The 25,352-nt window shown below is 38.3% G+C and overlaps 2 protein-coding genes across 5 annotated transcripts in view; both read right to left on the bottom strand.

Moving 5' to 3' along the window:
- The window catches only part of COG3 (component of oligomeric golgi complex 3), a 46,035-nt gene extending 38,455 nt beyond the window's left edge, over positions 1-7,580 (bottom strand). Inside the window, exons 1-2 of the mRNA XM_012723367.1 lie at positions 7,322-7,580; positions 1,711-1,857 (exon numbers count right to left, since the gene is read on the bottom strand). Coding sequence (XP_012578821.1) covers positions 1,711-1,857; positions 7,322-7,495 — 321 coding nt within the window. The 5' untranslated portion in view covers positions 7,496-7,580. The remainder of the gene's footprint in view (positions 1-1,710; positions 1,858-7,321) is intronic.
- A 5,885-nt stretch (positions 7,581-13,465) lies between these two features.
- The window catches only part of SLC25A30 (solute carrier family 25, member 30), a 28,694-nt gene continuing 16,807 nt past the window's right edge, over positions 13,466-25,352 (bottom strand). For 3 of the 4 annotated variants that reach the window (XM_012723377.1, XM_004680141.2, XM_012723376.1), the window contains 7 exons: positions 24,492-24,586; positions 23,575-23,660; positions 21,270-21,365; positions 20,088-20,212; positions 18,953-19,091; positions 16,947-17,027; positions 13,466-16,046 (listed from right to left, as the gene is read on the bottom strand). In XM_012723377.1, the coding sequence (XP_012578831.1) occupies positions 16,005-16,046; positions 16,947-17,027; positions 18,953-19,091; positions 20,088-20,212; positions 21,270-21,365; positions 23,575-23,660; positions 24,492-24,586 (664 nt within the window). In that variant the 3' untranslated portion in view covers positions 13,466-16,004. The remainder of the gene's footprint in view (positions 16,047-16,946; positions 17,028-18,952; positions 19,092-20,087; positions 20,213-21,269; positions 21,366-23,574; positions 23,661-24,491; positions 24,587-25,352) is intronic. The other variant, XR_001145343.1, reaches the window with a different exon arrangement.

Here is a 25,352-nt window from a genome sequence, read left to right as displayed (position 1 = left end):
AAGGGAAGTGCACGGGATTATGGTGATGGCACACGGGTGACTTGGTGATGGGAAACCCGTGGGGATTACAATTGAAATGAAAAAAAAGTACACAATGATATAAAAATAAACTTATAATAAAAATTTTAAAAATACAATGTATAAGAATTAACATTTCCTTTCTAAGAGGCTAATGTCTACTTGCTAGACTGCCAAATTTGAATGTTATCTAATAAGAACTGTTAGAACACAAAAAGCATGAACTTTTTGCATCAGCTAAACCTAGGTTTGAATTCTGGCCCTCCCACCAATAAAAATATTCATGACTGGGCCCTCCCTGGTGATATAATGGGTTAAAGCACAGTACTATGAAGCTATCCACAGCCACTACAGCACAATGGTTCAATCCCTGGTCAGGGAGGTGACCCACATGGTGTGGCAGACCTCTCCTATCCCACCTACTGCTCCCCTCAGCAGTGTATTTCAGTACACCTGTCTGTTCTGCTCCCCACTCTGTCTCTGGTGAATCCTCTCACCCCTTGTACCTCTGGCCTGTACCCCAGTTCTATATGCATAAATAATTTTTTAAATCTTTAAAAAAAATTCATGACTAAAAAGAAGTGGAAGAGGTAACCTTAAATGAGTATGAGGAACTGTTTGTGATGATGAAAATGTTTTCTATCTTGATTACAGTGGTAGTTACAGTTATAAATGCTTGACACAAAACTTACCAAGTACATCCTATAGTATGTAAGTTATAAGTCAATATACTCAATTTCTTTAAAGTCTTATAAAGAGATATGCAGTTATAAATTAAGTCCAAATAAATTCATAGATACAATGCAAGATTACCTTCTCTTAATTCTCAAGTGGGATTTGAAGTCAGGGAAATGCTTTTTTCTCTCAGGATATTAGGCTGCCAAGTTCCTTGACTATTGTTTACCAAGCATTAATTGTATCTCTGCCACATACATTATCTTATTTAATTCTCACAAAAATCCTATCACATAGATATTTACTTATCCTTGTTTAACACTTCAGGAAACCACCCTAGGAAGACAAGTAATTTGCCTAAATCCAAAGATGGTAAGTGATGGAGGTGATTTTCAATGCAAGTCAGCCTAGCTTAACAGCTGGGGCACTTAATCACCTAGCAGCACTGCCTTTCCAACTAACTATATGTACAATTTAGTATATGTTTTACTTGGTAAATGTCTCAGCTTTGATTCTCAACAGGAAAGGAAGAAAAGACAAAGGAAGGCAGTAATGAGGAAAAAACAAAGATCAAGGGAAGACTGCATACGTACATTATTGAAAAATAAGTGTAGGAGTTCAAGAGAATATTTAGCTTTTTAAAAAAAGAATTACCTTATAGCAAGCAGAGGTGTGTGTGTGTGTATGCACATGCTTGCTGGAGGAAAACATTAACAAAGACATACACTGGGAGAAGTCAAGAGTACATGAAATATTGAAGCCTTAATAAATATATTCTATCAACATCCAAACTAGGAATATCATAATTCAATGTCTTGTAAATAAAACTGAGCAATAAGCTCATTTAAAATACTTAAGCAGCCACAACTATTCAAGAATATTCTAGAATATTCCATAAAGATTTGATGTTAAATATTGTTTCAGATGTTCAGAACTTTTGATTAAAACCTTTTTTATTGGCCTTGCCTGAGACATATAAAATAATCAAACACCCTAAGAAACAATATTGTCATTCACCTGTTGTGCAGTTTCAATTCTTTCTTCTTCCATTTCCAAGGAAATGAAACCCTTCAAGAGAATATCCTCTGTAGACTGAGGTACTATGGAATTCTGTAGAACAGGCTGTGACTGGGTTGTTAAACTGCTCAAGTCATCGACAGGGAGCTTTAAAAGAAAAAAAAGAAAATCAGAATACCTACATTTAAATATCTTAAAAATTCTAAACAACTCAAGATTGATAGTCCATCTAAGTTGTTTCAAGAAAGAATGTTTTGTTTTATCGTTTTAAATTAGCAATGCTATATAATGCTAACAAATACGAGAGGCTTCAGCAGCAACAGAGTGGGAGGCAGAACAGGCAATTCTACGAAGTACAGGCAATTCTACGAAGTACACTGCTGAGGGGAGCAGCGGGCGGGTCAGGAGAGGTGTGCTGCACCATGTGGTCACCTCCAGGGCAGGTGGGAATTGAACTCGTGCGGAAGTGACTTTAGCTTCTTAGTGCTGTGCTTTAACCCGTTGTGCCACCAGGGAGGACCCCACACACAATTCTTATTTAAACCTCTTGTGAACTAGCACCAAAGGCAAAACGTGTGTGCTGTTGAAAGCAGTTTGTCCTATCCAGAGTCTACACAATTAATACCAATCAACAATGACACCTAATACCAATAATAAATGACATCTAAAAATAATCAATAAATATTATCTCCTGCCCTTTCCACCCACTAGTACACTTCTGCCACACAAATTTTGAAATTACAACTGAACAGGAAGAATTTCAGAGCTTCTCACAAAAAACTACACAGATTTACAAAGGATTATTCTAACACTATCACACTGACAGTAACTTCTGGTTTCCACTACTAATTTATCAATAGTCATACAGATAAACTGTTTTTAAACCTTATAAAAAGGTGGCGGTGGATGAAAGGGAAAGCAAAAAGCCTTATTATTTCATTTCAATACGGTTTTCAATCTTTAAGGTATGACGTTTTAAAATTTACCTATGTAAGATATGATCCAAGGTGTTAGAAAATTGCATCTTTATGGTTTTCTAAATATAGACATTTCATCTGAAAATAGTATCTTCTCTTAAAAGTTAAAATAAGTTAATGCAACGTGTACTATCACTAATTCAGAAACACAACCCTCCGCTAGAGGGCTGCATTCAAGCAGGGTTAGACCCTCCAGTGTGGCTACGCATGTAACAGTGGTCTGGGGTAAACACTGCACCCGCTCAATATATGTCTAGTGCTTCAAATCCTCATTTCTTCCCTATAAGGAATAATAGTCTCTATCAGGTTTTTGTGAAGAGTAAGTAAGAAAACAGGTTTCTTGGAATGCTGGGAAGTGCAGAAAAAAAGAGTTCAGGAAAATCTTCATTTGCTTTTTCTCCACAAATGAGTCCAATGATTCTATAGGGAGTCCTGGTGAAGAACATCACTTGTTCATATAAACTCTTTCAGAATGGTGCCATAATCTCTGAGTATAAAAGGACAGTAAGAAGTTTCCCAAATCTAGTGATTTGAGACTCAAATCTATCTTGAGTCTAACGTGTCACCAGCAATGTGCGTTCACACCAGGGTTTCTGGAGGACAGAGAAAACTGTGCTAAGGTAAGCTTCATCTGCATCTGCTCTGTGGAACCACTTCAATTACCAACAAGAATTGTCTCCTTGGAGAGAAGGGGGGCGATCCACCAGAAGGTGCTACATGTACTTAACAAATGTCTAGCACATAGTAAACACTCAAATGTAAGCTACTGCTATTTATCATCTACTATTTCTACTTACTAGTAGTAACAGTGTAAATAAGTTAATAAATCTGAATCTATACTCCTTCTTGGAAACAGCTTATTTTTACAAAGTTCTATTTTACCAGTAATTAAATTTTAGTATGCAAACAGATCTAACAAAATTTAGTCAGATAACTAGCTTAGCACTATTTATACAATACTTAAGGGGGAAGGAAAAAAGAGGCAGAACTTATATAAAGCTCAGATCTGGAAAAAATATCAGAAAGTACATGTACATGTAAGCTAAACTAAGAGAGCTGCACAGAGTGTTGTTTGCACACTAACAAGACAATTTGCAAAAACCTAATTATTCTTGAATCCACCAGAAAACCATAGTCAAAGAATAACCACACAGTTTAAAACCAAGGAAAAGTCAGGGAGCTTCACAAAGAGACAGGATGAAAGCACTGGCTCACCTTTGACTAATGACTAAAAGAAATAAATGATAAGTACTACACATGCAGGTAAGAAGAATTCAGCTAAAACTTCTTGCAAGTTGCTAAAGATTAGAGGGTGCGCACAGAATGCCTGGAAACCAGATGCAAGGCAAGTGTGTGGTCTTTTCCACAGACCTCCCCCCAGGTACTCATGAGAAAGAATGAGATGAGATAGCACAGAGAGAAAAGCACAGCTCTAGCCAGTTTCCAAAGACTGGTAGTCCTGGAGAGCTTCTGTATAGGTTATGTCAAGAGAAACACTAACATATTAAATAATAATTTCAACAAACTACCAAGCCTTGCCTGAACAGCTGAACAGACCCAGGGAAAAAAAACAAGCAAATGCCCCTTTCTCTCCCAAACTTTACATACTACACAGTTCTAGAGTGGAAAAGATCATTTCTGTACTCAATTCATTCTCTAACTGATAAAGTGATGCCACTTTTTTGTTTGGAGTAAACCACTGAAGAGGTACAGATGGAGTCTGAGAGGTACCTAACTCTTACGAGACACTGAACATCTTTTCTAATTTTGGCAGGAGTGACACCCATACCAGCACAGGTGGTATCTTGTCTTTTAAAGTATAAATCATATGGGGATAAACGCACATGAATAATATACCAGCGCATAGTTTGCCATAAGCATTTTATATATACAGCTTCATTTAATTCTCATAACCCCCCATGAAATAATTCTCATAAGAAAAAAATCAGACTCAGAGAAGTTAAAAGTCATGTGTAAGGTCACACAGCCTAAAGAAAACAACAACCCTGAAAGGAAATTACATATAAATTTCAGATAAATTATTTATCTGAAATAATTTTATCAAGAATTAATAAATTTAGCAGAAAGAATCTCACTACTAAAAATTTGCCCTGGCTATAAAGAACCGAACCCCCTAATATTCTACTGAAAATTCTTTTATCTAATCCCAAATAAATATGTTAAAAAAAAAAAACTCTTTACCAAGTTAGACTAGCTCTCCTTCATGAAAAAGAAGGCTATTTTCTACAAGAGTTACGAACTTTATATGTTCTGAGTTAGCTGGCCAACTACTATTCAACTAATTTAACCAATTTCTGTTGTTCAGTAAGTAATTTATCTTGTGAAAACTGCAGAATACTACAGAAAATCTTTTAGAAATATACTGGATGAACAAAATAAAAACTGAAGCACTTTGTTTTCAGCACTAATGTTGATCTAATAGTAGTGAGGATAAAAATTCAATTCCAAAATCTTTCCACTAGAAAACACTTCAATAAAGAGAAACAGGGCTGTAGAGAGATAAAAAGCAATGAGAACTTCTATTTTAAAGATGCCAGCATGGGACCCTTCCTGGTGGTACAATGGGTTAAAAGCACAGCACTATGAAGCTATCCTCGGCCACTGCAGCATGAGTTCAATTCCCAGCCAGGTGGTGACCCACATGGCCCAGCAGACCTCTCCTGTCTCACCCACTGCTCCCCTCAGCATTTATTTCAGTCTATCTGCTGTTCTATTCCCCCTCTGTCTCTAGTGAATCCTGTCACCGCCCTGCACCTCTGGCCTGTACCCCAGTTCTTGTATACATAAGTAAAATCTTTAAAAAAAAAAAAAAAAAGATTTCCAGCATAGATAAACAAGTTATTTCATTCTCACAAAAACCCAATACCAAGACTGAATGTACCAGAAGAATCTCACTAAATCCTTAACCTTGTCAATTCATCCCTTACCCATGACCTCGCATTGTTTTTTCCTTCTGTTGAAATATTATTTCTCTCATATTTGCAAGCTGGTTTCTTGCTTTCCATCATGAATTCTCACCTTACACTGTCATTTTCTTGGAAACATCTCTCATAATGCAAAAGGGCACGCCCTCATACCTTTGTCTTATACTACACTATTTATTTGCCTTGTATCATGAGTCAATTCTGAACTTACCTTCTTCCTTTTTACAATTTCCTAGTTTCCTAACATTTAGAATTATGTCAGTTCTATGATGCTAGGAAATTTGTCTTTATTACTTGTCTTTCTATCAATTTTTAGCCCAGAGTAAGCACATATGTCAAATGACTGTATGGGGGTAACAGTTGATATTATATTCCATAAATATGAAAGAATGGTGTGAAAATATAGGTTCCATTTACTACAATTCAAATCTTTTCTTTCATGCTCAATGAAAACAAGAAATAAAAGTTTATGATCCATAACAACAAAAATAAATTGGGTTACTTTATGTGAACTATGTTCCTCCCAGGTGCTACAGTATATGAGCACCCTGCTTCAAGTAAAAGGCCAAATCAATTTTAAACTGACAAAGAATATATTAACAGATCAAACAACTCCTATTACCCAAAGCATAAAATACTTTTCGATAGCCAAGTCTAAGAAATTTCCACCTACTTCCTCATTTGTTTCAAATACATTTCCAGCACAGCATTCTGCAGATGGACAGAGAAATCCAAAGAAAGCATTTACATTCTATGGCAGGGCAGTCAGTGAAATTGAAAAGAATGTGAAAATCAGTATTTTTAACCTCTACAGTTTGAGGGCCAAAAAAAGTCTCAGTCTCTAAACTCAATCTGCCTTTGGACACAATTCCAGATCATGTAAAAACAGGGAACGTAATCATCACCAACAAAATAATCCTATTAGACTTGATGTTCAAAACTAGAAAAAGGCTGTCAACTATCTAAAAACTGACAATTCACAATATATACACCTTGCTGTTATTGCTAACTGAATTGAATCACACAAGCAGTGATATGCATGATATCCCAATGGTATCTAGGACTTAAGGTTGACACTAAGCTGAAAACCAGCATTATCTAATACAACACCGACTCAACTTTAGAAAATGTATTTGTATGACTTTGCTATAGATCATGTAAATCGGATCTCCCATAACCTGCACTTGTTGGAGGGCTCAGAATGGAATGAATGAAACCGACCCAGGATCAGATTTTAATCTCCCCACGGAAAAAACAGGGTTATTCATTCAGGTGGTAAACGAATACCAATAGGAGTTTGTCCCGAACCAAGCACCTGGTTCAGCGCCCACTCTTTCCGAGAGAAGGTGGGTAGCAGGATAATTTCTCGGCTGACACCAGGGACTTGACACCTGGGGCAAGACACCCAAAGCAAGGCTCTGAGGCCAAGTTCCCGCAAGGATCCCAGTCAACTGTCCACGCTGCTGGGGAAGGGCTGGGAGCCGGTGGACATCAGTCACTGGGCAACCCCGCAGCTGCATCGGCGCAGACGGACAAGTCGGCAATGCCAGCAAACCAGGCCTGACACCCCAAGAAAGTGAAGGGTCTCTCCTGATGGAGCCGCCACCGTGACCGGAGAGGAGTGGCCCTGGACAGGGGACCGCAGTCCCACAAGAGGTGCATCCCAACTCCGTCTCCCCTCCGCCTCACCTCGTCCGGCACCGGCAGGTCCTCAGCCGCCGCCTTCAGCTCCAACACCGAGTCGGTCTGCCTGTCGGTCAGCGGCGCAGTCGTGTCCGGTCTCCCATCCCAGAGAGCTAGTCTCTCCCGGGCGTCCCGCTCCGCCGCCGCCTCGGGCAGCAGCAACAACGCTGCCTCCGCCATCACTGCAGCCCCAGCGACCCTCAGCAACAGCCGGGTCGTGGGGACCCCGACTGAGAAGCCCGGGCCACTTCCGGGAGAACGTAGGTTTCCAGCGCGGCACCGGCGGCTGGGCAGAGAGGGCCGGAGTAACGTGACCCCGGAAACATTTCCCTGGTGTGTGGGGTCAGGACAGACGTGGCTTTAAAAGCTATAAATACTTCCGGCTGGTTGTTGCAGGCAAAGGATCTAGGCCCTGGCGGAAACAGACATGCCCCTACCGGAAGTCTCTTCAACTTCAATAACTTTATTGATACATGTTCAGGTTTTGGCTGCTGTCATGGTGACTCCATCCACGCTACCCGCCTTCCTGAGTTCAGGGATCTATTATTGCCTCTCTGCTCACAGCTGGGTAGCCTAGGTAGTGTGGACTCTGATTTCCCTGTTCAGTGTCTAGATAAAAACATCAAATTATATATAAACTTTTCCAACATCCAATAATATCACTGTCAAACTAATTTAAGCACATAAAAATTCAAAGATTTATGTAGACGGTATCAGACGCCATTAATAGTATCAAATAACTGTAAACATTCTGAATGTTCAACTCTGAGGAACTGAATAATTCATGGCACAGTTGTAACTGGAATACTATTCTGTCATTTAAATTGTGGTGGGGGGCCTCTTTGGTGGCACAAAGGTCAAAGTCTCCGCACTCTCAAGCTATCACCAGCCACTGTGGCATGAGTTTGATCCCAGGCCAGGAAGCTGACCTACATGGCACAGCAGACCTCTCCAGTCTGCAGCTGCTCCCATCCTCAGCAGTGTATTTCAGTAGATTTGCCTGTTCTGCTCTCCAAGCCATCTCTGGTGAATCTTCTCTCCACCTCCTACACCCAGTTCTTGTATGCATGAATAAAAGTAAATATTAAAAAAAAAAATGTTGTAGATTTCAACAAAATAAATGATAATAAGATACTCGAGTTAAAGCAAATGATTAAATGGGAGAGAAAGGGCAACAGAATTTCAATCAACAAATATAGTAAGAAGAAAGACATTCAAAAATCATAACTATTGGTATCACAGTAATAACTGAGCAGGCAAAATCTACGGAAGATGCTAAAATTAGTGGGTGAAACTCCAACTGGCAACCCTAAAAGGGGTAAGAGGGAAAATATTTTTATTTAATTTCTTAGTGGGATGTGAGTTTGCTAAAGTACTGTGGGTGGACCTCACGACAAGGGATGCTGCAGTTTCTGTGGTCCTGGCTCCTGGGTCCACTTCCCTCATCTTCTCCCAAGGCCCAACTCTGGGCACTTTGTGGCACCCACAGGTGCAGCTGCTTATCCATGGCACCATATGCTTGTGAGCCTGCGGTCATCTTGTGTGATTAACTCTGCTGTTGTGAGCAAAATTACTGTTTCACACACAATTGTCTTTCCACAATATCAATTTTTTGTAGTGTATTAAACTAACAAACGGGTAATAACTCATGACAAATAAAACCCCAATGAACCTGATCATCAGACTGAGCGAGGCAGGAGAGCCCACAAATTCACTCTACCTATTAACAACTTTATTAAAACTGTAAGACTAATATTCTCAAATATAATCAAACCAAAGACCAAAGCAGGCAAGGCCCTGGTCCCAGCAGAGGCATTTTTTAGAAAGTCAGAGGAACAGGGCTTTGCAGCCTCTGCCTGAGAGAGTGGCATGTCGCAAATGAAGTTTCATGTAGAGATGCATCTGGAGTGTGTTCAGTACCCAGTTGGTTTTATAGCTTTTTTAGTTTCTTTGCCAGGGTCAGTGTATCTAGTTGTTCAGATAAAGTTCAGGAAAATTCTTCCTCTGTGTTCCCTTTGACATTGGACATTGTGTAATTTACTTACCAAAAAAATAGGTTTGTTCTGACTGCTTGTGACTATGCAGGTACCTCTTTCATACTCCTTTTCCTAATAAACCTGTGCTTTTAAAATGTTTTTTTTTTTTTTTTTAAACAAAAAGGGGGCCCTCCCTGGTGGCGCAGCGGGTTAAAGCACAGCACTAAGAAGCTAAAGCCACTTTAGCATGAGTTTGATCCTAGCCCTGGAGGTGACCCACATGGCGCAACAGACCTCTCCTGACCCACCCACTGCTTGCCTCAGCAGTGTACGGTGTCAATCAGCCAGTTCTGCTCCCCACTCTGTTTCTGGTGAATCCTCTCACCGCCCCTGCACCTCTGACCTGTACCCCAGTTCTGTATGCATAAATCTTTTTTAAAAAATGTTTTTAAAAAATGGGTTGTGCTGACATTAGTGGCTCCATTTTGTATTTGGCATAAATTACTTCATTTTAAATACTTCCTAAGTTAGTAAATATTTAAATATTGGAACAATAAAATGCTCCCAGTGATTTACTTTGGCGTGGGGCAACCTTGTCTAAGATGGTGTGTGGAGCACATAGAGCTCTATAGAGAGCAGCTTTTTGTCGCCACTGCATGAGGCATATTCTGGGTAGCCATGTTGCCTTTCCTCACTGTAGAACAGAGACGCAGTCAGCACCCTAGCCTAGGGGCTCCCTCATTTATTTATTCCACAATTGGTGGTTGAACCACACCATTCATCTCTGCGAGGTATTCTCCAGTGCCAGTGGTCCAGGGTGTGGACCAGCCTTCTCCTGTCCTTGTATGTGTGCTGCTGCCACACAGACTGCAGAGCCCAAGTACCCGAGGATGTACCCTGGCTCTCTTCAACATTATGAATGTAGGCAATTTGAACCTCTATGCCTCAAGGGTCCAAAATGGACATGTATACTAAATAAAAGCATTTACCTCACAAGATATTTGTTAAAGATAAAGTTAGATGATACATATGAAGGCTTAGAATCACATATGGTTGCCTCTCAGTTAATGTTTCAGTGTCAAAGAAGGGAGTTTGGAGGAAGAAAGAATGGAGAGAGAGGAGGGAGATGAAGAAAAAGAAACTTCCAAATTGCTTAAATTTTAAATCTTCTGGAATTCTCCAGGGTGATCTATAAAAGCTTCTGACTCATTTGTAGCTTTATGTCAAAAGCACTGAGCATGTTAAGGACAACCTCAATTGCTTTTCAAGCTTTTTTTTGAGTCACACCCCAGAAAGATTTGACACAATAGCAGCAAGGTTTTTAAGAGAAAGTCAGACATGGAGAAGCCCACTACCACCCCTTGCTGCACACAAAGAATCATGGCCATATGCTAGGGACATTCAATGTGTGTACCTTGTATCTGGGCCAGCAACAGTTCTGAAGGTCTCTTCCTGCTTCACCCTGGGGTTAGGGTAGCTAGAAGCAATTTCATGGTGATCTTGACAACATCTTGTTCAAGTCACAGTAGCTGCAGGTTTTACTTTCAGTGTGCAAATAGCATCAACACATACATGGCCCAAGATCCCAAATGAGAGCCCTGAACTTTTAAGGACAAAATTTAAAGTTGAAGAGAATCTAAAGACCATATTAGCAAAGCCTTTGTGCTACAAATAAGCAAACTGAGGCCTGCAGAGGTGAGAAGACCAGCCCAAAGTTTTGCAGGCAGTTAAGGTCAAAGTCATAAGTAGAATTCAGATAACCTGACTTCTGTGGCTGAATGTTGTTGTACTTCCTGAGTTTCTCCAAATTCTTTGAAACATCTTTTTTTTTTTTTTTTTACATCATTCTTCATTTTGTGCCTTTTGCCATCTAGGTTGTAATCCCTATGGACGTCCCACCAATTCACCCATGTACCATCACCATAGTCCCATCTAATTTAAAGGGAAAAAAAAAAAAACAGCTAGACTAAAGGTTAGCATGATTGCGTAACTTTGGCTTGTAACTCCAAATCTTGTTTTCTAAATAATTTAAGAAACTAATACATTAAAAAGAGTTGCTAATTTAATGTTTGTGGGCAAACTATGCATGAAGATGTGATTTTGTGATATCAACATCCAAAAGGATTGGGGACAGAGCTTTGGAGGAACAGAATTTTTGTACATTATTTTAGTTAAACTGGTATAAATTCAAATGGAGTGTTACAATTTTAGGATGTAAAATGTAATTCCCATGGTAACCACAAAGGCAACTGGTACTGAATATACACAAAAGAAATGAGAAATGAACTTAAAAAGATATCTTACTGGCCCTCCCTGGTGGCACTAAGGTTAAAGCACTGCACTGAGAGGCTGAAGCCACTTCGACATGAGTTCGATTCCCGCCTGCCCCAGAGATGACCACATGGCACAGCAGACCTCTCCTGACCCGCCCACTGCTCCCCTCAGCAGTATACTTCGTGGATCTGCCTGTTCTGCTCCCAACTCTGTCTCTGGTGCAGTCTTTCGCCACCCAAATCTCTGGCCTTTACCCCAGTTCTGTATGCACAAATAAATAAATCTTTAAAAAAAAAAAGATATCTTACTACTGAAAAATCAAGTAACACAGAAGACATTAATGCAGGAAATGAGGGACAACTAAACTATAAGGTTACAGAAAACCAAGAGCATAATGACAGAAGTAAATCCTTTCTTATCAAGAATTACTAAGGGTCTAGTTTGCTGGCCTGCCCTACCGCCCTGCTGAAGTCAGAGTTTGCAGCCCCCAACAATCACACGCCTATGCCTTAAAATAAATCACAATGCTTGGCCCTCCCTGGTGGCGCAGTGGGTTAAAGCACTGCACTGAGAAGCTAAAGCCACTTCAGCATGACTTCGATTTCCGCCTGCCCCGGAGGTGACCACATGGTGTGGCAGACCTCTCCTGACCCGCAGTTGCTCTTCCGATCTAGTGTACTTCGTCGATCTGCCTGTTCTGCTCCCCACTCTGTCTCTGGTGAAGCCTCTCGCCGCCCCTGCACCTCTGGCCTGAACCCCAGTTCTGTATGCATAAATAAATAAATCTAAAAAAAAAAAATAAAAAAAATAAATCACTATGCTTAGAGACACACTGCATTGATTCAATTTCTCTGCAGGTTAGTATATATAGTTTAAATCCATTCTCAAAAAAAAGAAAAATCCATTCTCTACTTAAGGAAGTTAATGCTTTTTCCCTAAGAAATAAATTTATAGTATACACAGGCATCTGCATAGTAATTTTTTTCCCACTTGTTTACATATCATAGACATCATTCTAGGGCTAACTCGTTCTCATGAGCAGCACAGTAAATCATTACATAGATTACTATTTAAGCAGAGGACATATGGGTATACAGGTTGTTTAGTTTTTTGTGTCTGGTTCGATTATTTGCAAACTTTCATTAAACAGATCTGAGAAACAGACCTATACCAAACCTTTTAGCCTTTGTCTTGTTATCTCCATACGTTCCTGAAGAATGGAACTACTTATAATCCACCCTGTCAGACTTACCCAGCTGCCAGTTTCAAAATAAATTGGTCTGGATTTAAAGCTAAATATGCCTAACAGGTGTCATGATGTAAGCGAGCAGCCTGCTGTTCTCACAATTCTTCACAGGAAGCCAGTCGTGCAGGGGTATGTCATCCCTCTCCCCAAGCCCCCACTTCTACTGTTCAGTGAAACACCGTTTAATTCAAATGTTAAGACAGGCACCATAAAAAAACATTTTTTTAAATAAGAAAATTAATGAACCAAGTTTGCATTTCATTTACTTGTTATTTTGTGCCAAACAGAGGAATTCTATCACTAATCAGCCCTGCCTCCAGTCAATACCTAACTCTGGCAGGATTGAGGAAAATGGATAGTTCCAGGCACTGATTCCATGTTTCTGGTGTTTGAATCTTCAGAGCCTGCCAAGCCATGAACCAAATTCCCTGGCCTCTACTGAGTTTCACATTTCATACTAAGTGCCATCAAACAGATATCCAGGCAATTTAAGAGATGATGTCAGCTTCTCTATGCAAAGAGTAAGTCTGCAGTCACTTTCACCATAGCTATTTCTACTTGAGTCTTCAGTTTCTTTGGGACTTGTCTTTGTAGAAAAGTTTCCACTTATCCGAAATAACCACAAAGCATTTTTATTATCATAGAGTATTCCAGTTTATTAAATAAAGAACCAAGGTTTATGCCACATATTCCAACAATGTTTAAATATAAAGGTTTTTGGGAAGTTCCTCATTTTTATATAATAGATACTATTTCTAGCACATGAATAAATACAAGAGAGTCATTTTTTTTCTATCACAGACCAACAACATTTAGCATCGATGATTACACAAATCCACAAGCAAACAAAAAGAACCTATTTCCTTCATGGTGGTTATAAAAGGTAAAAAACCCTTTATGACATTCAAGCAAAATCCAAGCGGTTGTGGATTTTGCAGAACCTGAAAACAATGGATTGGGTTTTCCCGTCTTAAAGTTATTTCTTGGTTAGAAATCTCAGTAATTGTGTTAAAACTCTTTCAGGAAGCAGAAAAGAACAGGTTAAGATCTTGTTCTATAGTGTTTAGTGAATCTACACTGAAGAAAAACTTTTATTTCTGTGGTAATTATGGACTATGTTTTATGATGAGGTTTGAACTTCTTTTTCTCCTAGTACAAAAATGTACATAATCTGAATAAACTGATATGATGACTATTCACCCTTTCATGGTCTTCTTGAAATTAGCTTGCTTTTCTGTTTTAGAAATCATATGTGTACTTTAAAAATAAAATGTTTTCTATATTTAAAAAAAGGTTAAGTAATCTTTTAAATGCAAGGAAATCAAGAGTGAAAGCCTTTCAATAACAGAAAAAGCCCTTATCACATCAATGGAATGTTTGGCAACAAGGAAAAAAGAAAATCTCTCTAAAAATATGGCTCATCCCAGGAATGAGGTCTGACTGAGCTTAGCACTCAGCATCACCTTTAGTGTGGGTCAGGGAGATCGGGACTTTCATCTTAGCCTTGAAGCTAGTAGCATCTACATGCCACTCCACACCCTTTCTCTCTTCACTTCTCTTTTTAATGACTTTGTCTTAGCTTTTACTTTTGGAAATAAAATTTGGCTTCAGAAAGTCCTCTTCAAAGCAAACACTGAGAAAGAAGGGGCAATGAAAGTGATCTGAAGGAAGACTACCTAATCCCCAAGAAAAACCTGGGCTCCTTTCATTCCGCTTCATGGGGGTGAATGGAAAACTTGCCTGTTTATACTGCAGAAGTATCTGCCCTGTAGCACCAGTTAATATGCATTTAATGTTGTTCTCAAAAGGTAGAATGAAAGGAACCCAAGTAAACCATTGCCTTAAGAGGGCTGCCTTATAGAACTGTAAGTTCTTGGGGCTCTCAGTTCTTTTATATTTTTAAAAGAGTAAGATGAAGACAAGAAGGAAGAGAGAAAATATCCTGTCATTAAAAGAAAAGAAGGTATTCCATAGCTCTTATCAGATGCTAGATAAACAGGCATACTAAAGAAACAGTTTTAAAATTTCAAGCAAGTATGTTCCATCCAAACTAGTTAGGCATTCCAAGACAGGAAATATTTTAACAAATGTGGACCAAACTAAACCTGGGAAATCAGGAAAAATCAACTGCTTGAATCACTTGCCAACATTTTGCTAATAAAAATGAAATAAAGCTTTAACTTACAGTGTTCTTTCTTTCAGAAAGCCTTAAACTAAGAGCTTCACTCGGGATTACAGCAAGAAGCCTAGGGTGCGCAATGACTCTCTATACAGATTATTCATTCCGGAATTATGGCTGTATGACAGCAAGATATAAACACACTCACCCTACAAAGTCAAGCAGCAGCAGCTACTCTTTTCTTCACTGACCCTCAACATCAGACATTCTGAGCCTCATTTGACAGATTGAAAAGTAATAAATTTTTCTTGAAATCATAGAGCAAATTACCAACAGTACCTAAGACTAAATCCAAACTGCCTGGAAACATCTCCCACCCCAAAAACCTTGCCACCTTCAAAGCCAACATGTCACATACCATCAGAGTTTAGATACTAATATTTTGTAACAATTCCTCACAAAGGTCAAGTCTTCAAAGGCTTAAGATCACTTATTATAAGTGAAAGACACTGCCTAAATAGGAAATTACATAGTGCAATATTCCAGGGATCGATTTCTGCACTGTTTACATATATCAGGGTTTGAAAAGGCCACCAACCCATAGGTGAGATCTCTTCAGGTGACAAGAAGCAAAGGCCCCAGAAGTTCAGGAACAATAATATCTCCTTAGAGGCTCCATGCCACCATTCTGATGAGCTTCTTTAGAGCAGTCCAGGATTCTCAGCTTACAGCTGAGGTGCATCAGGATCTCCTCTCCCCTGAAGGAAACAGTACACAGTTCCTGATCTTTTTTGCAAGTTTTCCTTAGGAAGAAGCATGCATTTTATGTTATCTTTGATGTCAAAGGACACTTTAATTGGTAAGGGCTAGTGTTTGGATGTTACAATTCATACCACTGAATGATACAGCCCACACGATGCTAATACACAGCAATCTGAATTAACCCAATCTCATCTGTTGTTCACACCTCAGAATCTGCTGACAAGCCAAGCAGTGAGAAGCAGTGTGAAACAAGGAAGCTTTAATCTTTTGGGAAGTTGGGATTTTCAGAGGGATATCTGATGCTTTGAATTGTCACAAATCCAGTTTCTTCAGCTGCTCGTATGTTACAAAGAACTGGCATTATCCAGTTAAGGTTAACAAAGAAAATGGCATCTGAACAACCCTGACACATCAACCAGACCCCAAAACACATCTACTAACAAAAATGACTGGGGAAACCACCTGCCATGGGTATGGTTAAATGTGAGAGGTTCCTTCCTTAACCATCCCAGAAGATCTCCCCAGAAGTGAGATCAGTGTGGAACAGAAAGATCACAGCTGAGATATATGTATACATCATCTAGCACCTCCAAGAGACTCTCCCAAGATTATATCCCCACTGACTAATTTTTTAAGAAAATAATCCAGAACAATAAATTCTGTGAGAAGACAAAGACATTAAGGCCTGGGAAGCTCTCCGAAAAGGACTCTGTAGGGAGACCTTCCGCAGGAGGGAGGTATAGATTAAGCCAGTGGATGGCAAAAAACCATCTTTCCCTACCTTGTATCTAATAAACTAACTCACCTTTCCTGCCTCCTACTTTGACATACAGGAAATAGTGCTGATCTTCTCAACAGTTTGGAACCAATTCTTATTTATCCTTTTTCACTCTATAAAATAAGCATTCTAGAATACTGCTGCCAAACCATATCCTTCCCAAGGGTGGCTAGGGATTTAAAAATCAATGCCTATCTTTATCTGAAATCATAAATACTCTGAGCTTCTAGAACAGTCTAAATAAAATATTTTATTAATAATCATTATCTTTTAATACCACCATCATTAGCCCAAAATTCACACTGCCTAGCAGACTGTTTACCTCCTGGAAAAAAAAAAAAAAACTGAATAGTTAATTCTTGGGTCAGAAATCAAAAGGAATAGAAACTACTTCTAAATTTAATTAATAATTGGTAATTTACACAAACAATATTCTTTACATTTTTTTTCAGATCTACTGCAACAGAAAAGGATACAATGATATTCCAAGGACCAAGTCTCAACCAATTTGGCCAAAACCCTTTATATAGAGCAAAAAACCCTTCATTCTTCCACGTCTGTAATAAACGGGTAGGGAGAAAAAAGTAAGCTTTCAACTTTTCAATTGCATCAACTGCATTAACAATTAGTAGCCATACTGAACTCATTATATTTCTTTAACTAAAACCCAGTTTGGAAGGACTAAGACATCATTGCTCTTTGCCTGCTTTCATGTCTTTAGGTTTCTGTAAGGTGAAGACCAAAGCTCCATGTCAAATACCCCCAAACAAAGCAGATGAATAGCAATTGAATGAATAAGAAATCTGATTTAATCCCACATAGTCTTTGCCTCCATGCCATTTGGGCTCATTAGCAAGTCAGAAATAAAGTAGTGAAAAAATGATGGTAAAGATAGAATTCAAAGTGCCACTATTACATGTTGCTGAATGGGTAAAAATGAATAAATAGTTCAGCTTATTGTGCTTTCGCAGATATTGTGTCCTTTTCACAGCTGAATGTTTGTGGCAACCTGCATGAAACAAATCTATCAGCATCATTTTCCCAAGAATATATAATCCTGGCTAACGTTTTAGCAACAAAATTCTAAGCAATAACAAGTTTGGGTATGTACCTTGTTTTGTAGACATAACGCTAATACAAGCTTCTAAGACCATAGTAGCATAAACTTTTTTATGCAGGGAAGCAAATGCACGTGATTCACTTTCTTGTAATATTTGCTTTACTGCAGTGGTCTGGAAAAGAACCCTTGATGTCTCTGAGGTGTATCTGTACCTTTGCTTCTTTCAAAGCAATACCTGAAGTCTAGGGATTCGCTAGAAAATGCGAGTCACAAAAGCAGTCCACAAATCTTTGGCTACTAGCAATCTAGTAGGGGAACTCTGATCACTCAAGGACAGTATTAAATTGAGAATTACAATTAGATTGATGTGTTCCTTTGAAAGTATATCTAAATGAAGGATTTTCATCCCAGTTTGATTCAATAGGAAGATAAATTTTGGAAGGTAACACCTTTATAATCGCAGAAAATATACCAACTTTCTCACTCTTCATAGCAGAGCAGAGGTACAGAAATATGAAACTTTCATTTTTAAATATTTATCTAGATTCTCTATTTGAAAAAGCAAGCCCCATTTTTGGTGAAGGCTAACAAGATTGCGTAACAATCTGCTGACTGGACAGCTAGACCCAGACAATGGAGGCATCTCATCCCCTCCTCTTGGAATATACTGGAACCTTGTACCTTGGAATGTGGGTTCACAGAAGCTGCTTCAAGGTTACAGTCTTGAGAAAATGTGTTATTGTTTATGTGACTGGGCTCAATTAAGGCCTCTGTGGTAGGGAGTTGGAAGAGTGGGAGACAGTACTTATCCTGCAGTTACTGAAAACAAGCCTTGTAAGAAAGTTCCCTTGCTCATTAAAACAGCCACCTACCAATCTGAAGTATTCTGCCTTTTGTTAGAAGTCTCCCTGCCCTTTGCATAAAAGGAATAGTTTTAGATCACATTTGGAAAGCTTCCAGGGATTCAACAGCTGTGTAGCAGTAACTACGGACTACTTCAGAGCTTTAGCACATCACTCATGTTATCTCTCACACATTCACACACGCACCCTCATCAACTGAAGTAATCCAATAGAATATAAATGATCACAATAAATTTTCTTGTTTCATAAAGTGTCCTTGTTAGAATTAATTATGCTAACAATTGGAACTTACTATAGCAAGCAGGAGACTAACTGCTTTATAGGTACTACCTCCCTTATTTTTACATAAGCATACATAATTGCTATTATTGTCCCATTTCACTAAGCTATAGAAAATTTATATCTTGATCAATCACATCACTGTGACAAATCCAGAGATGTGTCTGGCTCTAAATCCTGTGTTTTAAATCATGATCATAAACTCTTCAGAGGGTAACATGGTAGCTAACAGGCTATGAAAGAAATTCACAACCCTGTGCAGACAGACATTCACCCTCACCTGTAATAAGCAGTCCAGGGTACCTGTGTATCCAGAGCATTTGCCATCTCGAACAACTCTCTGATTCATCATCCGTGTTCTCACAACATCAACAGGATTCGAGGCCAGGGCCCCAGCCAAACCGCAGGTGAAGCTTGAACTATAAGTAAGATACCATTGGAATACTGTAAGTTCCACCACTGAGCTATTTATCCTGTTATTAAAAACAGGAAGCACATCTCCTCCAAACTATGTTAAGCTAATGTATAATGTGATATGTCAAAGATGATGTTCATATAGAGAAAACTGCACAAAATTTAATACCAGCACCGTTTACAATGACTAAGAAATTCTAGCTCAGTTAATACCTTTGAGGTTCTGAAATGTCAAAGAATCAGAAGTATAAAGTACTGTTCTCCACCTATTACATCTCTTCACCATAAGTAGGATTCAGTTATTTTGGCCATGTTGTTAAAAAAAAAAATTTCCTCACTATAATGCCCACCAGGAATTTTAGGTTCTACTCAACTTTCGGTCTCACAAAGACCCATACTTAGGATGAACTAACTTAAAGTAGGATTTCTCAGTCTCTGTACCACTAACATTCTGGAGCAGATAATTCTTTGCTGTAGTTGTTTGTCCTGTACATTGTAAGAGGTTACCCACATCCCTGGCATCAATCTCCCTTGTAATAACAATTAAAAGTCTCCAAATATTGCCAAAGACCCTCAAAATGGACTTTAAATGTATTAAACTATGATATATCCATACTAATCTGCAATTATTAAAGTAGATGTATTACTGTAATTAAGATAGCTGGATTGCATTACTAAATTGCCAAAGCTGAAAAAAGAAAAAGTAAAAGAAATGTAAAACATGATCTTATTTGTTTAAAAAGGTACATCCAATATACCTTTTGTAGGTATATTTGCATATTCATAGAAAATACCTGGAAGATACATATCAACCTGTTAAGATTGGCAATCTGTGTAAAAGGATGAGGACTCTTTTTCCCAATTTACTTCCATCCTTTTTCAGCTGTGAGAAAACAAATGTTACAGTAACCGTTCTTTACATTTCTATAAATTTGTATCATGTGTATACCCTAAACTCAAGCATATCTAAAATATTAATTTTTTAAAAACCCATAACATACAGGAAGTGGGTATATACAGTATCTCCCATCAAGCCTGAGAGAATCAGATGCTTCTTGGTGAGGTCATATACTGGCAGCTCCACGCCAACAACAATGGCAGCCCTCTGAGCAGTAAGGGACACACCCTGGGTAAAAATATTAAGAATAAAAAAGTTTCAAATAAGAGTGTCACAGAACAAGCCTTGCCATTATGCAATAGCTCTACTCCAAAACTATGACCAATTTTTAAGTTTTCCTGGTATAGAGATGTAAAGTGACAGAGCAGAAAAGACCAGAGGATAAGAAGTCAGAAGCCCTATGGTTTACTTCTGATTTAGGCGCTAACTATATGACCTTGGCTAGCCTTTGGCAAGACAAATTACCTCTCAGAGCCTCTGGTTTCCTTCTTCATACTGAGGATCATACTGGGTGACCTTTTTGAGTCTATTCTATGAACTGCAAGTCACTCAAATACTAGTAAATGACACTCCATCCCCGGCCTTGCCTGATCATAACAGTCTTCACTTAAGATCCGGGAAGCCATACAGGTCAAACGTCATTCTATTGTAACCAAGTTATCATTCCATAAGAATTATAAAACAAAACTATCTGATCTTCAGAGAATGACTTATACACAAACTATTTAACAGTTACTTTGAAATCATGATCTATTTCTCTATTTTCATTTTATAGAGATTTGTTTGTTTGTTTACAAATAAACAAATTAATAAACTGGGTGTAGGCCAGAGGTGCAGGGGGTAAAGATACACTGAAAACAGAGTAGGGCACATATCTACTGAAATGCACTGCTCAGGGGAGCAGCAGGTGAGATGGGAGAGGTCATCTGTGCATGAGTTAGCTTCCTGGCTGGGGAGCGAACTCAGGCCACAACAGTGATAGCATTACAGCCTATGCCATGAAGGAGGGCCTATATTTTCTTTCAGAGTTAAAGGAAGAAGAGATCATCAAGGCAAATGCCACTCTTCATGCCTTACACTATTATGCCACTTAGATTAAACAAAATAATGGAAACAGTAAAGAATAAAATCAAAAAGTAAAGAACTAAGTAAGCCAGTTGAATCTGTTTATTTTTTTTTAACATATAAAAAGGGTAGGATTATTAGGAAGAGGAGAAAGAAAGAGAGGTACCTGCATAGATACAAGCAGGCAGAAAAGTTGCCCATATTTGTTTTTCAAGTTTACCTTCCACAGTCCTCTTGTTCCCTCTTGCTGGTAAATGTTAATGAAGTTGCCTATCATTCCTCCTTGTATGGTGTTGCTTTGTGCTTGCATCCGAATCTGGAGATTATTTTAAAATCCAACGTGAGAAGAAAACAAGCCCATTTCTCCCCCAAATGTAAACATCTAAAAATCATCCAATCTGTTGTTAATAACCACTAATGAAAAATTGTAACATAATACTTTTATAATGCTAGCAATCTAAAAATGTATAGGATTCATCCTAAGATAACACAGAATCAATAAAAAGCATTCAATAGAATCCAAAGTCCTGCATAAAGGAGCTCATCAAGTGCCAAAAAGAATTTTTTTTAATGGTCATTTGAAAAGAAAGAAAATGGCATAAGTTACTAAGCAAGAAAAAAAAAATCTGATAGTAATTCTACAGATTTAATATAATTAATCAGAGTATTCAATGTACTTGGCGGGACTAAGAATGGGCAAGCGTTATCTCTTACATTAGTTACTCCAAACCACTACTATTTCAATCAGCTGAACCAAAAGCATGCAAGCCAGCTGGCCATGGGGTAAACACATGATACCTGTCATACTCTGATATACTTGAATTTACAACAGCCTTGTAATTCATGTGACCAAGATTCCAACATAAAAATACCTTTTGCTACAACCACTATGGAAAACTGTTTGGAGGTTTCTCAAACCGTTAAAAATGGAGCTTCCATATGACCCAGCAATCCCACTCCTAGGTATCTATCCAAAAGGCACAAAAACACTGATGCAAAAAGACATCTGCACCCCCATGTTTTATTTACAATAACAAAGACATGGTGCTGCTTGATTTACAAACGTAGATGGCTGGATTAAAAAGATGTGGTATATATACACAATGGAATATTACTCAGCAACTAAAAAAAAACACATGCCTTTTGCAGTAACATGGATGGAGCTGGAAAAGATCATGCTAGTGAAATAAGCTAGAAAGAAAAGGAAAAATACTGGGTGGTTTCACTCACAGCAGGAGTATAAAGGACAAGACGAGAAAATAATAACAATAATGAACAACTATATACCAAAGACATTTTACAGGGATGGAATGGGATCAAAAACGTTGGGGGGAGGGAAGTGCACTGGACTATGGTGATAGCACATGGGTGATTTGGTGGTGGGAAGCCCATGGGGATAACAACTGAGAGAGAAAAAAGGCACAAAATGATGTAAAAATAAAATATTGTATTATTAAATAAATAAAATAACTTTTGCTGTAGTAAAACAAAGGAGATTTCTGAATTTTTCAAATGAAAAAGGCTTCCTCACTAAAAAAAGAAACAAAATAAAAAAAACTGGTAGCTTACTTTGGTTTGGGGAACCAAATACATTACCTTTAAACCAAAGAACCTTTGGTTCTTGCCATGCTAACATGAGAAAATAAACCAAAATACAGGAATAGACTTTCTATAAGCCCTGATACATGTTTTAAGACATTAATAGGAGTTGGATACTTGCTCTAGCACTCTTACCCCGAACATAAGGTAAAGAGTATAACAAAACTGCTTTTACACATGTGCATCTTCATTGTGAGAACCGTAATACAATCTGTGTGAAATCTTGTAAGAATCTATTAAGTTGATGACTCTCTGTGGGTAGGGTCCTGTTTCACTTAGTTGTGGATGCTAAGCACACAGTATATCCACTGGTAAAAGAACACAGTGAATTCTCTTAAGTAATTGGAGGAAGGAGGAAGAGAATATCCTGACAAGGTCCAAAACACAACTCATACCTAATATTTCCTCCATTTAATAGTTATTCCTTCGCCTTATTCAAAAAGGACTAAAGAGGCTATCTGCCTGGTATTGTCAACAAGGTCATCTAAATTGTTATATCTAATTGTGCGAAGCAAATTTATTAGTATTTCATTAGCATTTCCTAAAACCAAATAAATGCACAACATAATACATTCAGACATGTCATGAATGAACAATCTAGGTATATGTAAAAGTTGCAGCCTATCTATATTTAATAAACCAATAAAACAAGGGAGATTTCAATGAGAAATTAAATTCAAATATATCAAAGCCTAACTTTCTTTGTTTAGTTACCAAAATCTTCATCTCCAAAAACGAACTCTACTTTTTAGCTTATCTTTATCATTGAGAAATTTACTTGGTGGATATTTGTAAGTGAAGAGTCTCCATAAACAGATTCACATATATACCGAGCATGTTATATTAAGATTTTCATTATCTAAATTGTTCTTAATAACAAAGTGTGGAAGGTAAATATATCTATAGAACATGACAGCACTGCTTACTTTCAAAACATCAGTTGGATTAGCAATGGCTGAGGCTATGACTCCAGAGAGAATTCCACATACCACATTTACCAGTAGGGTCTCATCTGTAAACAAAGATGTATTATTTAACTTTTCATATATACCAAGTTCTTTATGTGAATAACTCAAACAGAGGTGAAATTCATTTATATAGCACTTATTCGTCTTAACAAAGAAATATACTTTATGAATCAAGAAATTTTAAAAGGATTAGGAATTTTACTAGTTAAAGGGAAATTTTTTGTTATCTAAAAGTAATGTAAATTATCAGAGTGAAGAACCATCTACCAATCCAATTGGCTATAAAGGCAGACTATGGATTTATATCTGGTTTATCTGATAGGAGAAAAAGATACACTCCTATGAGAGAATAAGGAGATAAAAATCTGAAGCACATCATACATATTTAATCTTAAGTATACTGAAATGCATCCAAAGCCCCTGTTCACCACTCTCACATACCAAAGCCTAGTGCTCATCCCACTGTTTAAAAAAAAAAAGTTACATGGATTAAAGCAAAGTCACAGAATCAACCAGCAATAGAGTATTAGAACTCAGAGCTCTTAATTCTATAGCATCCACTCATTGTTTCCCAAAAAACAGGTGATGATTCTATGATTTCAGAAAATGTTAAGTTGGCTAGAACTGTAACAAATCCTCTCATCTAGACATTCTGTAGATGAGCACAACTAAGTAAAACATAATAGTGCTCCTTTTAAATGTTACTTTCCTAACATCAATTGAAAACTGGCTTGCTTTGAGCACAATTTGTTACACCCAGAGTGCTTCCCAGCAGTAATAAACTCACAAGTAAGCTAAAGCAGCTCTCTTCAAAACCAAGCAGAAAGACTAACAACCCACCTCCTGCCCACAAGTAGAAAAAAATCCCCCCTCACCTTCTAGGCGTTCAACAAATAATCTCTTCAAGCTCTGGTAAGTACCTATCTTGATGGTGCCATAGGAAGCCTGGCGTAACATCGCAGGTGCAATGCTGTCAAATCAATATACAGAGGGCTAAAAAGAAGTTCTTAAAATGCTTTAACAGATCTATACAAGGCCATAGGACCACATATTTGTGTTCCATAATGAAACTACACTAAGACACATTTCTTAATAGTTAAAATCCAATAAATATAGATAGGTTCAGTTAAATATATGCACATATTACTAGTTCACCAAATGAAAATTCAGCCTCATCAATGAAAGTGTAAGTGGACGTGAAGTTCTACTTGCCCATCCATGTTAAAAATGAAAGGCTTTCCTCTCTCAATACAAAGCCTTTGGTGAAATCTGGCCTCTTATAGGCATCGAACCTTCTTCCATGGTGCTCTGCAGTGAACCTCCTACCTCCTTAGGGGACTTGTTTCATTATTTCCTCTCACTCAGGTTACCCTCCCAGACCCCAGTGGCATCTGTACTCCTACCTTTCTGCACTTTCATCTAATTTCATCTGGCTAGTTCTTCCTAATCCTTCAAGATCAAATCCAGCACTTCCTAGCCTGCGTAGCTTCCTGTAAACTCCTGCTCTCCCCACAGTCAGGACTGATGCTCTGCCTCTGCTAGGCTCTAGTATTTAATCAGACTCCATTGCAATTCTTTGTTCACATGTCTGCTGCCTCCACAGAACAACAGTTCCTACAGGACAGTTGCCATCTGTCCTCCACATCATGTCTCAACCTTCTGTCCTACTGTGCACTAAGAGGCTGGTGCCTATGGAATACAGTACCAGGCTCCCCTGCCTGAAGGAGGTAAATGAA

Source organism: Condylura cristata, unplaced genomic scaffold, assembly GCF_000260355.1.
Source record: "Condylura cristata isolate star-nosed mole 26May11 unplaced genomic scaffold, ConCri1.0 scaffold00010, whole genome shotgun sequence".
Taxonomy (NCBI): Eukaryota; Metazoa; Chordata; class Mammalia; order Eulipotyphla; family Talpidae; genus Condylura; species Condylura cristata.
Note: the sequence above shows the minus strand (reverse complement) of the source record. Positions and strands in the feature narration are given on the sequence as shown.